Source organism: Mus pahari, chromosome 4 (assembly GCF_900095145.1).
Source record: "Mus pahari chromosome 4, PAHARI_EIJ_v1.1, whole genome shotgun sequence".
Classification (NCBI taxonomy): Eukaryota; Metazoa; Chordata; class Mammalia; order Rodentia; family Muridae; genus Mus; species Mus pahari.
The window spans coordinates 25632237-25647993 of NC_034593.1; the positions used below are offsets into that span (position 1 = coordinate 25632237).

The 15757-nt window shown below is 39.3% G+C and overlaps 1 protein-coding gene across 8 annotated transcripts in view; it reads right to left on the reverse strand.

Moving 5' to 3' along the window:
- The window catches only part of Phc3 (polyhomeotic homolog 3), a 68580-nt gene that overhangs the window by 18929 nt on the left and 33894 nt on the right, over positions 1-15757 (reverse strand). For 4 of the 8 annotated variants that reach the window (XM_029537377.1, XM_029537376.1, XM_029537374.1 and 1 more), the window contains 4 exons: positions 14465-15336; positions 14132-14179; positions 9732-9885; positions 7781-8031 (listed from right to left, as the gene is read on the reverse strand). In XM_029537377.1, coding sequence (XP_029393237.1) covers positions 7781-8031; positions 9732-9885; positions 14132-14179; positions 14465-15336 — 1325 coding nt within the window. The remainder of the gene's footprint in view (positions 1-7780; positions 8032-9731; positions 9886-14131; positions 14180-14464; positions 15337-15757) is intronic. The other 4 variants (XR_003843686.1, XM_029537378.1, XM_029537375.1 and 1 more) reach the window with 1 other exon arrangement.

Genomic DNA, 15757 nt, shown 5'->3' on the forward strand with positions numbered 1-15757 from the left:
TTATAATACTGAAAGACAAGTGATCAGATTACCCCTCACCAAGGGAAAGCAAAGGTCCTAACTCTCAGTGTATTTGGGAGGTGAAGGGGAAGCAGTTTATGTTTGAATTGATTTATTTTGTAGTTCTAGGGATTGAATCCAAGGTCTTGCACTGAGCTATACCCTCATCTGTTGCCTTAGAATGTTTTTCAGACCGCTTCTTACTACGTAGATCCTCTTGCTCAGCCTCTGTCTAATGCTGGGTTTATATTCCTATGCAACATCCATGCGGAGCCTAATGTTTCACAATACTATTCAGCAACTATCTCTTTTTCCTAGTACCTTGAACACCCAAGACCAGCTCTTTAATTCATGACTGTATCCAGACATTTTGTAATTTGGTGGTGAAGATTAGGGATCAGTCATGAGTGTGTTCATACTTGCATAGGGGATACTTTACCTACAAGATGAGCCTTCTCCCCAGTTCACATTGCCCCCAGACTTTTTTTTCCTATAATTTTTTCTGTATTAATGTATTTTGAGAGATAATCTTGCTAAGTTATACAGACTGGCCTTGAACTTGAAATCCAACATCAACAGCCTAAGTAACTAAGGTTATAGGCATGTGCCACCAGGCCCAACTTAAAATTTTAAAATTAATATTATTCTGATGATGATGATGATGATGATGATAAAGGGAAAGCATGTACCACAGCACACATGTGGACAGCAGGGAACAACTTTATGGAGTTAAGTATGCTGTTTCTACCTTTATGAGAGTTCCACAGACCAATCTCAGGTTGCCAAGTTAGCATGGAAATGACCTTTACCTAACTGTGCCATCTTGCTGGTGGCTTTTAAAAGTACAGGAACACTAAACAGATTGGACCAGAAAACAAATCCCCTTTGGCATAAAAATCAAAACACTAAGTGCACAGAACAACAAAGGAATATTAAAAGCTGCAAGGGGAAAAGACCAAGTAACATATGAATGCAGACCTATTAGAATAACACCTTACGCCAGGAGGTGTTGGCGCACGCCTTTAATCCCAGCACTTGGGAGGCAGAGGCAGGTGGATTTCTGAGTTCGAGGCCAGCCTGGTCTACAAAATGAGTTCTAGGACAGCCTGAGCTACATAGAGAAACCGTGTCTTGAAAAAAAACAAACAAACAAAACCCCAAAAAACAAACAAACAAAAAAACCAACAACAAAAAAGAATAAGACCTTACTTCTCAATGGAGAGTCTAAAAGCCAGAAGGGGATGGACAGAGAAGCTGCAGACTCTACAAAGAGCAAAGACTTCAATACAGTCTTCTACACACATCAAAACTTTCAGTCACAATAGGTAGAGAAAATAGACAACTCATCATAAAACCAAATTTAAGCAATCTCTATCTACAAATCCAGCCCTACAGAAGGTGCTAGAAGAACTCCAACCTAGAGTGGTTAAAACAAGAAAACACAAGGAATACATTATCCCAGACCAGCAAATCAAAAGAGAAACACACACACAAACACACGCACCACAACAGCAAAATAACAGGAATCAACAAATACTGTTCATTGACATCTCTCAATATCAAAGTTCTCAAATTTCATAATAAAAAGACACAGATAAAATGGATTTGAAAATAGGATCCACCCTTCTTCTGCTAAATCCATGAAACATACATTAATATCAGCAATAGACATCACCTCAGGGTCCAGCGTAGAAAATGCATTCTGTGCAAATGGATGTAGAAAGTAGCATTTTAATATCTTACAAAATACTAGTCAGAAGAAATAGTGAACGACCCTATATAAACAAAGGAGAACTTCATCAAGAGGACATTGCAATTCTCAACATTTATGCATGAAAAAAGACAGCAACTACATTTTTATTTTTTTTATTATTATTATTATTTTTTTTTTCGAGACAGGGTTTCTCTGTGTAGCCCTGGCTGTCCTAGAACTCACTCTGTAGACCAGGCTGGCCTTGAACTCAGAAATCCGCCTGCCTCTGCCTCCCGAGTGCTGGGATTAAAGGCGTGCGCCACCACGCCCGGCTTGGCAACTACATTTATAAAAGAAACCCTACTACAGCTTGAATCAAGTATCGCCTGTCACACACTGAAGTGGGAGACTTCAATACTGCCTTCCGACGAGTGGACAGGTCATCCAGACAAAAACTAAGCAAGGAAAATGCTGGAGCTGACTGACGTCATATACCTAAGGGACCTAACAGATACTTATAGAACATTCCATCTAAACACAAAAGGCTACACCTTCTGCTTAGCACCTTATGGAGCTATCTCTAAAACTGGAGACACAGTCAGACATAAAGCAAGTCTCAACAGATTCAAGAAAATTGAAAAAACTCCCTGCATCTTATCGGACCGCCAAAGGCTAAAAAGTCTCTATATTAAAAAACAAAAAACAAAACACGGAGAGATCCAATAATAGTAACTTAACAGCACACCTGAAAGCTCTAGGAAAAAAAAAAAAGAAGTCACACCTAAAAGAAATAGACAGAAAAAAATTAAACTTAGGGCTGAAATCAATAAGATATAAGCAAACAAACATACCAAAGAATAAAAATTAAAAAAAAAAAAATCAATGAAACAAAGAGTTGATTCTTTGCAAAAATGAGTAAAACTGACAAACCTTTATCCAAATTAACTAAAAGGTAGAAAAAGAATTTCCAGTTTAACAAAATAGAGATGAAAATAGGGACATACCCACAGACACCAAGGAAATCCAGAGAATCATGAGGAAGGCTTTAAAAACCTGTACTCCATTAAATAGGAAAATCTAAAAATGGATAATTTTCTTGATACATACCACTTACCAAAGTTAAATAAGGATGAGATAAGCAATTTAAACAAACTTATAGCCTCTAGTGAATTAGAAGCAGTAATTAAAAGCCAACCAATCAATGTAAGCCCAGGGCAAGATGGATATAGCACAAAACACTACCAGACTTTCAAAGAAGGTTTAATGCCAATACTTGTCAAATTATTCCACAACACAGAAACAGAAACAACATTGCCCAATATATTTTATGATGCTACAGTCACCATGATACTCAAACACATAAAGAACCAATAAAGAAAGAAAATTACAGACCAATTTTCCTTATAAACATAGATGCATAGATTCTTAATAAAATGACTACAAACAGAATCTAAGAATACATCAAAAAGATCATCGAACGCCGGGTGTGGTGGCGCACGCCTTTAATCCCAGCACTCGGGAGGCAGAGGCAGGCGGATTTCTGAGTTCGAGGCCAGCCTGGTCTACAGAGTGAGTTCCAGGACAGCCAGGGCTACACAGAGAAACCCTGTCTTGAAAAACCAAAAAAAAAAAAGATCATCGACCATGATCAAGTAGGCATCATCCCAGAAATACAGAGATAGCTCAACATACATACATCAATTAATTTAATCAACCATATAAACAAACAAAAAGACAAAAACCACATGATCATCTCATTAAATGCAGAAAAGACCTTTAACCAAACCCAGCACCCCTTCATGACTAAAGGTCTTGAGATATTAGGGATACAAAAGATACCTAAATATAATAAAGGCAGTTTACAGAAAAACCACAATCAACATCAACTTAAATGGAGAGAAATCAGAAACAATTATACTAAAATCAAAAGCATGACAAGTTTGTCTACTCTCTCCATACTATACAATATGACTGAAGTCTTGAAGTCTTACCTAGAGCAATAAGACAACTGAAGGATATCAAGGGGATGCAAACAGGACAGGAAGAAATCAAAGTATCTTTATTGGCAGATATACATACATACAGATGTCATACATAAGTGACCCTAGACATTCCACCAGGGAACTCCTATAAGTGATAAACATTTTCTACCAAGTAGCTACATACAAAAGTAACTCACAAGAATCGGTAGCCTTCCTACATACAAATGACAAACAGGCTGAGAAAGAAACTAGGGAAACAATACCCTTCACAATAGCCACAAATAGTATAAATTATCTTGGAGTAACTCTAACCAAGCAAGTGAAAGACCTGTATGACAAAACTTCAAGCTTTTGAAGAAGATATCGGAAGATGAAAGCTCTCCTATGCTGATGGATCAGTAGGATTAACATAGAAAAAATGGCCATCTTACCACAATCTAAAGATTCAATGTAATTCCCATCAAAATTCCAACACAACCATTTTTTTTTACAAACCTTGAAAGAAAAATACTCAACATTATATGGAAAAACAAAAAACCCAAGATATCTTTAATGTCCTGTGCAATAACAGAACTTCTGGAAACATCGTTATCTCTGATCCCGAGCTCCAGCGCAAAGCAATAGTCATAAAAACTGCTGGTTGTTGGCATAAAGACAGATAGGCTGGGGCTGGAGAGATGGCCCAGTGGTTAGGAACACCGACTACTCTCTTCCAGGGTTCCTGAGTTCAATTCCCAGCAACCACATGGTAGCTCATCAGCATCTGCAATGGAATCTGATGTACTCTGCTGGTGTGTCTGAAGACAAGGCACCGTACTCACATACATAAATAAATTAAAAAAAAAAAAACTTCAAGTTGATCAATGGAATAGAAGCAAAGACGCAGATATAAATCCACATATCTTTGACCATCTAGTTTTTTACAAAGAAGCCAGAATTATACAATGGAAAAAAAAAAGTATCTTCAACAAATGGTACTGGTCTAACTAGATGTCTGCATGTAGAAGAATGCAAATAGATTCTGGCACAAAACTCAAGTCCAAGTGGATCAAAGACCTCAACACAAAATCAGACACATTGAACCTGACAGACAATTAGTCTGGCACAGGAGACAACTTCCTGAGCAGAACACCAATAGCACAGGAACTAAGATGAACAATTAATAAATAAGACCTCATGAAACTGAAAAGCTTCTGTAGGACAAAAGTCACCTTCAATAGGACAAAACAACAGAATGGAAAAGATTTTAACCAATCCCACATCTGACAAAGGGCTAATATTCTAAATATATAAAGAAATTAAGAAACTAGACACCAACAAACCAAAAAGTTCAATTTGAAAAATAGTGTACAGATCTAAACAGAGAACTCTCAACAGAGGAATCTCAAATGGCTGAGAAGCATTTCAGGAAATGTTCAACATCCTTAGCCATTGAGGAAATGCAAATCAAAAATGACTCTGTCAAAATGGCTAAGATCAAAAACACTCATGACAGCTTATGCTGATGAGGATGTGGAGCAAGGGGACACACCTCCACTGCTGGTGGGAGTGCAAACTTGTGTAGCCACTTTGGAATGCATTTAGGCAGTTTCTCGGAAAACCAGAAACAGATCTACCTCAAAACCCAGCTATACTACTCCTGGACTTTTACCCAAAAGATGTGCCACTATACCACAAGAACATTTGCTCAACCATGTTCGCTGCAGTTATACTCATAACTCAACCAAAGAATGGTTAAAGAAAATGTGGTACATTTACACAATGGAGTATTACTCAGCTGTTAAAAAAAAATAACATCATGAAATTTGTAAGCAAAATGGATGGTACTGTTGGGAACAAGCAAAAGAGACTTATTCTAAGTACTACCATTTCATTTTAGACTCCATTTAATCATAGGAAGAAACTAAATTCAAGGTTCCAGGTCCCAGGGGAGCTGGGGATTTTCCAATAGCTAACAGCTTCTGTTGTAAGAAAACAATCATCAGAGCCCAGGTAGCTCAAGGACAACTTGTAAGGAAATATTTGTCTGAGTGCAGACATCTCAAGGGCAACTTCTCCATCTTGATGGCAGAGTCCCACAAGTTCATGCTCCCAGGCCCAGGAACCCACTCCTCACGTGACTGGTGAAAACTGCCTTGTTCAACCTCTTATATCAAAGTGTGATTGGAAAATACTTCAGGCCACCCTGTTCCCCCTTGCTTTATTAAAGCTTCATGCTTTAATCCTTTAAATATGCTGTGCAGCACTTCTACAGGTCATAGTTTAGCTCCTGAGTCTGTTCTGTGGCCAAATTTTTGTCAACTTCATTGAGCTGGCATTTGAGTTATGTTGGGTTTATGTTAGATTAAAGCGAACCCCACACACTATAGAACTAGAAAAATTCACCCTGAGTAACTTAGACCCAGAGAGATAAACATGGTAAGTACCTTAAGTGGACATTAGCTGTAAAGTAAAGGATAATCATGCTATAATCCAACAACCTAGGGAGGTTAAATACCAACGGGGTCTCAAGGTGGGAACATATGACTTTTTCTAGAAATGGGAACTAGAAGACTGAAGGTAGACTGAAGGTAGACTGAAGGAGAGATGACTGAAATTGGGGGACATTTCTGCGGTGAGGTAGAAACCTAGTGCAATGAAAACTCCCAAGAATATACAAGGGTAACTCTAGCTAAGACTCCTATTAAGAGGGATACAGAGCCTGAACCTCCCAACTCCTATAACCTGGCAAGACTTCTAGTGAAGAGATTGGGTGGGACACCAAGTCAGCCACAAAACCTATAACCTATCCTGCCTACAAAGGTGTGCTGTGATAAAGGTGACAAAGAAATTGGGAAAGTGGACAACCAAAGACTAGTCCAGCTTGAGACCTATGCTATGAGAAGGAGCCTACCCCCGACACTGCCTGGATGACCAGGAACTAGCAGCACACACACCTAGGATAGAACCAAACAAGATTGGGAAAAAAAGAATGTCAATAAAATGATCCCTAATAAAGTCCTAGTAAACAGGAGGCTAGCATGCTTCATCCAGCAAATGATGGAAACAGGTTCAAAGACCCACAGCCAAATGTTAGGTGGGAGCTCAGAAATCTGTGGAAGAGAGGGAGGAAGGATTATAGGACCCAGAGTGGTCAAGAACACGACACACACACACACACACACACACACACACACACACACACACAGAGGGGGGGGGAGGGAGAGAGAACCAACTAACCTGGTCCCATAAGGGTTTACAAAGACTGAACTGACTCAAGGAGCTTACACGGGTCTGACCTAGGTCCTCTGCATTGTGTTACAGTTGTGTACCTTGGTCTTCTTGTGGGACTCCTAACAGTGGGAGCAGGGGCTGTCTTTGCCTCTTTTACCAGTTTTTGGAACCCTTTTCCTCCTGCTGGACTACCTAGTCTAGTCTTAATACAAGGTGAGGTGCTTCGTTTGTTTGATATCTCTGGGAGGACTGGCTGCTCTTTTCTGAAGGGAACCAGAGGAGGAGTGGATGGGACGGAGGTGGAGGACTGGGGGGAGAGGAGAGGGGGAAACTGTGGTCAGGATGCAATAGAGGAAAGAAAAATAAACAAACAAGTAGAAGAAAAGGTGAAGCTGTAATTGACATTACAATGGTGACAATCAGTAATAGCTATGGCTAGTAAACGCTATATCCCTTAACATAGTTAATTCTGACACACCATAAGAGCATCTCCATCAGACAGACAAGCAGAGTTAAGATCAGAAATGGCTAGTACAAAATGTCTCTGGCCAAGCAGAGGTGGTACACATCTTTAAACCCAGCACTCAGGAGGCAGAGGCAGGTGGGCTTCTGTAAGTTAAAATTTATCCTGGCCTACAGAGAAAGTTCCAAGACAGCCAGGGCCACACAGAGAAACCCTGTCATGGAAAACCAAAGAGGGCGAGAAACTCTCAGAACCTGTATAGAGAAATACACAAAAGGTCAGACAGTTAAAATTCCACATCTAAAAACAAGTCAATCTTTAATTTAAAATTACAAGCATTTTCTTAGAGAACAGTAGTAGAAAATTGTTTTAAGATAGTGTTGTGTGGCTAAAAATAATTTTAAAAACACAAATAAGCTTCTGACTTACAGGAAACGGCTCCAGTCCCTCCTGAATCACAAAGCCTTCTATAACGTGGGTCAAAATCTGTGGTTTCACAATAGCCTGTGGAGGCTTGTTTTCCAGGCTGGGAGCACTGCTGGCCAGAGAAGTGCTGCTGCTCCTCGTGGAGGCCGCAGGGATTAAGAGTGGAGGTGCAGGAGCAGAGGCATGGGTGGGGTCTGATGGAGACTTGATCACGGAAGCACTGACTGAGGCTACGGCAGGCAACTCCACTTGCTCTGAAAGAAAGGGGATTTCATGGTTAGCCATGTGCCCTACAGAAATGAAAGGACTTAGAAGTGAGCAAAAGAGGACTGCACATCTACTGTTCTCCAAGAACATCACGCTGCTGTCTCATTTAATCCACACAACATCTCCATTCTATAGACTACACTAATATGCTCAAAATTAGCACCTACATATTTTTATTTTCCCCATAAAACCTGCAAATGCCCTAAGTATCATCTCAAGAAAAACTACAAAAATTGCCAATTGAGTTTCTGTCTGCTTTTAAGCTACATAGATAATAAATGTCTTACTTTCCTGTCTATTCCACATGATTCAGATGGACATATATTCACTTAAAAAATTCAAAAGGACCCCCAAATCCATAGAAGTAGGAATTTCAGTGATTTGGGCAGGTTACAGGCTGTAGCCTCAAAGCAGGAAGCTCTGCTGAATCCTTTCAGAAGGCATGCTGCTTTCTTTCAACTTGCTGTGTGAGCTGACTGGGGAAATGTCGCATGGAGCACATAGCAGGCCCAAGTAAGGATCAGCTGAAAATGTCTATTGGGAAGGAGTCACTACTCACAGTAGCATCAATCCTTGACTGTCAGTGCTAACGCAGAGAGGTGGAACAGTTAATATATAGGCTTTTAGTAAGAAGAGAACGCTGAAGAAAGCAGAAGACATGCGTGCAAAGTCACTTGCCGACCACTGGTGTCATGGCCAATGCTTTCATGTTGTACCTCACTTAATGCTAAGATTAGAGGCTCTGCCATCATGCCTGGGGCTTTCTATATGGTGCTAAGGTCTGAAACCAAGGCACTGTGCATGCTCAGCAAGTACCCAGCCCCTAACATAATCTGCTAGTCTGATTTATATTAACTCTGTGTGTGTGTGTGTGTGTGTGTATACAAGCACATACATGAAAGCATGTGTGAAGGTCAGAGGACAACCCTGGATGTGGATCTCTGACTCTACTTATTTTTAGACAAGAGTGTTTTTGTTATTTGCTGATATACACATCAGGCTATCCAGCCCTCCCTCGGGTTTCTGGATATTCTCCTGTCTCCTCTAACTATAGGAACATTGGGATTATAGGTATGTGCTGTTGTGCCTAGCTTTATGTGGACTCTGGGGATTTGAACTCAGGTCCTCATACTTGAGCAACAAGTGCTTTACACACTGGGCCATCTCCCTAGTCTCTTATTCTAATTTTTAAATAAGAAATAGCTAAGCCGGGAGTTGTGGTGCACAGCACTCAGTAGGCAGAGGCAGGAGGATTTCTGAGTTCGAGGCCAGGCTGGTCTACAAAGTGAGTTCCAGGACAGCCAGGGATATACAGAGAAACCCTGTCTCAACCCCCAGCCCCCCCAAAAAAGAAACAGCTAACACAGGAATGTCAGTTGGCACATGAAACACATCTGTATAAGTCACTAATAATTATAATGCTTGAAACATCACGTTTTCTTTGGGTGGTGCTAAAGGTTTTATAAACCAATAACTTTCCACTGCTATTAAATAATTTTCCAAGAAAACAAGAATTTTTATTTTTTAATAAGACAATATTCTTTATACATTTTAAATTTTTAAATATAATCTATCTTTTGCTACAGTTAACAACAGTAATAGGTCAGTTTAACGCTATCTCTAATGGAAAAATTTTTTATTACTGATATCTATCAAATAGAATCCTCTATACTTTGTATTTCCTCACCTAACAAAGGATGTTCGGATGTCAAGTCCTCCCCCCTCCCCACAGTGACAGCTGCTGGAGACAAGGTGGGGGGCGGGGGGGTTCTGTCCATCCTTGCACACTCATCGGACTCCTCTGGCATTTCTTCCTCACATACATCTTCTACTTGATAAACCTGCAATGACAAGCCACACTACCTTGAAATATTTCCAGAAATACATTTAATGAGGTATTCTGAATTTTAAAATTTTTAATTCTAAATGCACTAAATTTAAAAGCAAAGCAAACAACAATGCTGACAACCTGAAAGGAGAACTTTGGAAGCACTCACAAGAGTGCTTGAGACCTCAAAGTGTGTCACAGAAAGCAAGCTGTGAGCCAGCTATAGAAGCTTTCCAAAGTGACACTGGTCACATCTGAACAGATTTTTTTAGAAAAAAATTTTTTTAAAAAGGGGGTATTTTGCTTTACATAATCAAACAACTATTTTAAAAATACCATTGCTTCTGTTCATTTCTACCTGTTATGAATGAAAATAGGTGCTAGTGTTTTTTACACTCAAAGTAAACTTCCAAAATAATATGTGTCAGGCCAATATATTGCCAAGGAAATTATATGCAAGATTACTCATTATTAAAGACTATGTTATGAAAATTACTATTTCCTGTGGTCTATGAAACCACAGGAAAGCCAGCAATGATTTTTTTTCATTCCCTTTGTGTTGTATTCAAGAATCAAATGAACTCTTAGAAGCTAGTATGATATATGCAAAAAACATCTTTCTTTTATTTATTTGTTTGTTTGTTTATTATATATAAGTACACTGTAGCTGTCTTTAGACACACCAGAAGAGGGCATTGGATCCCATTACAGATGGCTGTTAGCCACCATGTGGTTGCTGGGATTTGAACCCAGGACCTTTGGAAGAGCAGTCAGTGCTCTTAACCACTGAGCCATCCCTCCAGCCCCAGAAAACATCTTTCTTTAACACAGTACACACACCCTAAGATATACAGGATCTATTTCTGGTCCCCATGGGAAGGTGTAGCCCCTTTTATCCAAGTGTGAAGATTTCCTGAAGTACTACGACATCAAAATCACAGAGAGGGAGCCATGAAATTAGAACAAAATTACTCAACTAACACTTTATTAAGGATTAAGTTTCAAAGTGCCTCTGGAAATTAATAGATGAAAGCACTTTGACTGCTTGGTATCTACTAACACAATTCTGTCAAACAGCTCATTTCTTTCCCTGTGCCAAAGCTTTCTCTCAAATTTACAAAGGTTGAGGCTTTAAAAAAAAAAAAAAAAGATTTAACTACTTAAAACTGTAATAAATCTTAATTTAAAAAAAACCTGAACATTCATAAAATAACTTTAAGTGACATCCAGTGTTACATTTTTAGTGAAATTGTTGAAAAAGTTTGATAATTTTAGGTGTGTAGAATTTAATATGAAAATAATCAGGATTTCTGAATCTGGCATAAACCATGTAAAGTACTATGAAATTTTATTTATGAAAATATACATGACAACAAGTAATACTAGTTAAAAAAACAAACACCAACTCTAAACATCTATTAGAATAAAGTAAACACCTGTCCAGGAATGGTGGCATAGCCTTGTAACTCCAGCACAGCCTGAGACAGAATACTGAGCTCAAGGCCAACCTGGGCACACGGCAAGATCCATGGGAAAAGCAGCAAGAAAAAACAAACATAACCCCCCTCAGAAAAATTCCTTCTAAAATACCAATAGACTCATTTTATACTTAACATGATATTTTGAACTATTAACCAAATCACGTTCTAAATAGGCAAAAAAAATTTTTGCAAGATACTTTTTCACAACCCAGAAACTAGAAAACAGATTCACCAAAAGCCTAACCTCAAAAGTGGAAGTGGTCACTGTCACTGTATAGCACACAGTGGATGGTCACTAGTGTCTGCTCATGGTGACAGCAATGTTTAATGTGAGGGTAAAAGTCAGCACGGACTAAGCCACTGCCCCAAACGGCTCGGGACTAACAGAGACAACAATGAGCAACCATAAAGCAGACCTTCCTGGTCCCAGGTAGGCACTGTGTCAGCCACAGGAGTGGGCGCAGAGCTGACTGAGGGACCCAGACAACTGGCTTTATTAACCAGTGCGATTTAACCCATTACATTCCTTAAGAGACAACACTTTCCCTACAAAGAACTGACTACTAAGCTGCCAGAGCTCTCTTCACCCCTGGCACTCCCATGTACTGCTAACCAGCTACTTAGAGTATTGCTTAAGGAATCAGGGCTTGACCATGAACAGAATTATGATTTTTTTTAAAAGTTTTTTTTTTTTTAAATAAAAGGCTATAACATGAATAGCACTGCTTTTCAAATTTTCCATCAAGTTTCCATTCTTAAGATGAGGTTAAATATAGAGATCTCTCCACAATCTCCCACATAAAGGAAAACACTGTAACAGGTAAAGAAAGGAGGCAAAGGGAATGTCCCACACATCTGGTACAGTCAGCACAAAACCAGCTAAACACAACTAAACTACTGGAAGGCAGTTAACTGGAGGCTTTGCTCACAAGATCATTACAAAACTTGCATAAGTTCTATTTAGCTCGTAACTATAACTATTCTAAATATAACGCAGATATATGTATAGGTAATATGTACTTACCTCACTAAAGTACATATTCCCATCTGTCTCCCTTTCCTAAATAAACTGAGGAAATTTGTTTATTAGTTCTAAATCATCTACCCTCAACATGTCTGATTTACACCTAAATCTCAACTTAAAAAAAAAAATAGCCTATTTCTTTTTTTAGAAATATCTTTTCTGAAAACATACTGATTTTGTTTGATAATTCACCTTTTTCATTCAAATGTTTATATCTTATTGGAAAGAAAGAAATATATCTGTATTTAAGTACTTGAAATAATCAAGGGTGGTTTTGATAAAAAAAAACAAAAACCCTTTCAGTAACAACAACAACAACAACAAAACAGGCACTTAGTCAACAGCTGATGCAAAAAGAATGGAAAGGAAACTAGCAGGCAGACAGCAACAGAGGAAACTTCTAGAAATGACAGTGGCCTTGTGTTTTCAAAATAGAGAGCAAAATCAGCAAAAGAGATCCAATAATATTTCTCACTTAATATTTAAAGTGTTTTATTTTTTGGCACTTCTACCCTAAATATGTTGACTCAAAGTCCTCTTATAAAAATAATTTTAAAAAATATGGATTATAGAAATTTTATTGTTTACTCATTGAAAACCAAACACTGAATTAAATGTTGAGAAAATTAAATTATATTTGATTCCTTTGAAAGTACTGTATTTTCCCTAAACCTTTGTTCTTCATGGTTTTCTTTTGGCAATACTGGGGATTGGACCAGGGCCTGACACATGCTGAATAGGCAGTCTACCACTGACTTACATCCTTAAGACAAAAGCTGTTGTTAAGTGCTAAAGGAAAAGACAGAGGCATAATTAAATGGTAAACTTATCTAATATGTCTTTCACTTGGGCTCTGGCCTTCCAGGGTAGTAACAGGTAGGACTGAGCAGCAGCTCTGAGCCTCTTGAGATCACTTAGAAGGATGAACTGGGGACTAAGAGGCAACTGTCTCTATTATAAAGAGAGTGCAACCCCTTCTTCCTGCAATCAGTATTAGTGAAGTCTAACTGCGGGGACAGACGCTGTAACCAGGGCTGCTTTAAACTCACTGGGCAGTCCAGGATGGCCCAAACTCATGATCCTCTGCTCCAGCTGCCCAAGAACTGGGATAACTAGAGAAGCAAACCATGTCTGACTTGGAGTGATTTTCAAAGTTTGACACAAAACTTCCTTTTAGAAAAATTCTTTTTCTCAGTGAGAAACTGAATTTGGTCATTTTTGATTAAACTCATAAAGACCTTATTTCAATTTTTGTATAAACCATCTTATAAATTTTAATAATTCTTTTAGAGAAAAATTTGAAAAAGAAAAATAGTTTCAAGATACTTTTTCAGCACCATGTGACCCTTTCTAGAGGTTCATTCTGATGTACTCCACTGAGACGCAATTACTCAAAACTTTTACTCCATGTGTTACAGCTCTTTCTTTCTCGGTATCAAAGTCAGAAACTCAAACTTTTAGCCTTTTAACTGAGAACTAATTTAAGTATATATTTTTCTTGCTGTATAATAGAAATTTTAAGCAGTCAGTTTTTTTATAAAGTTGAACTCTACCATTGAATAAATTTCTTAACAGTTTTAATTACAGAACATAATTTCATCAGAAAAGTCACACATATAATCATACCTCTTCCATCAAAGAAGAGCTGCTCAAGGCCCAGGACTTCTGAATGCACACAACTAAGAGGTTAGCTAGAGAAACCATGCGTTTAAGAACATACAAGCCAACAGAAGGGAGCTATGAAGGATAATCACCTTAAGAGAAAAAACTTTGTGCAGATGACACTGGTTCAAATGCATTCCCTTGGGGAAAAAAAATCAACTCTGTAAAGATAGCAGATGGATTTGTTTAAATAGTAATAAATTAACGAGGGACTTTCATAACCATCACAAATTTAAAGCATGCAACCATACCACAATAAACGACAGTTTTTCCTTTGCTCATACAATATATTGTCAGAATCTGACACAGGAAAAATGCAAACTTAAAAAATCATAGTCATTGAGACTTAGCAGTACACCATAGTGTGGGAGAAACAGATTTACGTTCAGTTCAGCAAGAAAGTCAAAGAGCTGCCGAGGGCTTACCACTGGTGGGTCAACAGGTGCTGGCGGCTGTACTTGTAGATTTACCGCAACAGTCTGTGGAGGAGGAAGAGTCTGAAATGGCAACTGGACCAAGGCTTCTGCGGCAGGCAGCTCCTCCTCTGACACCAAAGCATTCTGCACCAAAACCTGGCCCTGGGACAGAATTTCAGGCTGCACGTGTAAAGACTGCATAGACTGCAAGGGCAGTGGTGGGATCTGAGCTGGAGGAGATGCCGACATCTGTGGAGGGGTTGCGATGGGAACTGGAGAGGACTGTAGGGTTGAATACTGCTGGTGTGATGTTGGGGACACTATCTGCTGTCCAGGGGACACCAAGGCAGACTGCTGGACAGGGCCAATGTGGACAACAGGGGATGCTGGAAGTGGGAGATGGGATGGAAGATTGAGCTGTGCTGTGGACTGTACCTGCTCAGCAGTAGCCTGCTGCAAATTTGGCCCTGTTTGAAGAGCTGAAGACACAAGAGGGTGTGGCTGGATAAGTGCTTGTGGATGGATAATTATAGTAGGAGACTGACTTGGGGAATGAGGTGGGGGAGGAGACACCACTACAGACTGCTGTGCGGACTGTGCGTGATTGGGAGACACAGTTAAAGGCGGAGGATGGCTCTGAATTGGGGAGCAATGCTGTGACTGGGCGTTACTGGGAGCCGGAGAAAGGCCATGGTTTGGGAGTGGGATACAGTGCTGGGATGGGGGTGGATCTTGACTTGGACTCTGAAGGGTGATTGGCTGAATTTGCTGTTGTTGCTGTTGTAATATCAGCTGATGATGGGAAACTTTAGGAGGTGGTGAATGAAGAGGAATCTGTTGATGTTTGATTAGAGAATGAGGCTGAATTGGAGAATATGAAGCTGTGAGAGAAAAAAATGACAATTAGTACTGATTCAAAACAGAATAGTTTTACATAAACCTAAAGGAGGAGAGTTTTAACGTCACAGTCATAGTCACTGACAGTCCATTAGAAATCTTTTAGTTATGACTAATTTGAAATTCTGTGGCCACATATTTTCCTTGCAAAGCTAAAAATGCTGGATCAAGTGAGCTATACTGTGAAATGCTGAAGGGAAAACCACCTAACCACATATGTACCATCACATACGTACAATCGCCTATGTACAACGCACTGTACAACTGCGTATGAACGACTGCATCTATACAATCACGTATGTACCATTGCATACGTAGGCCTTCATTTGCTCTTCTCCCTTCATCAGAACAGCTGCATTAACTCTTAGCACTGGGTCTATGCCCTGGAGTCTGTCTCTTCTCTGA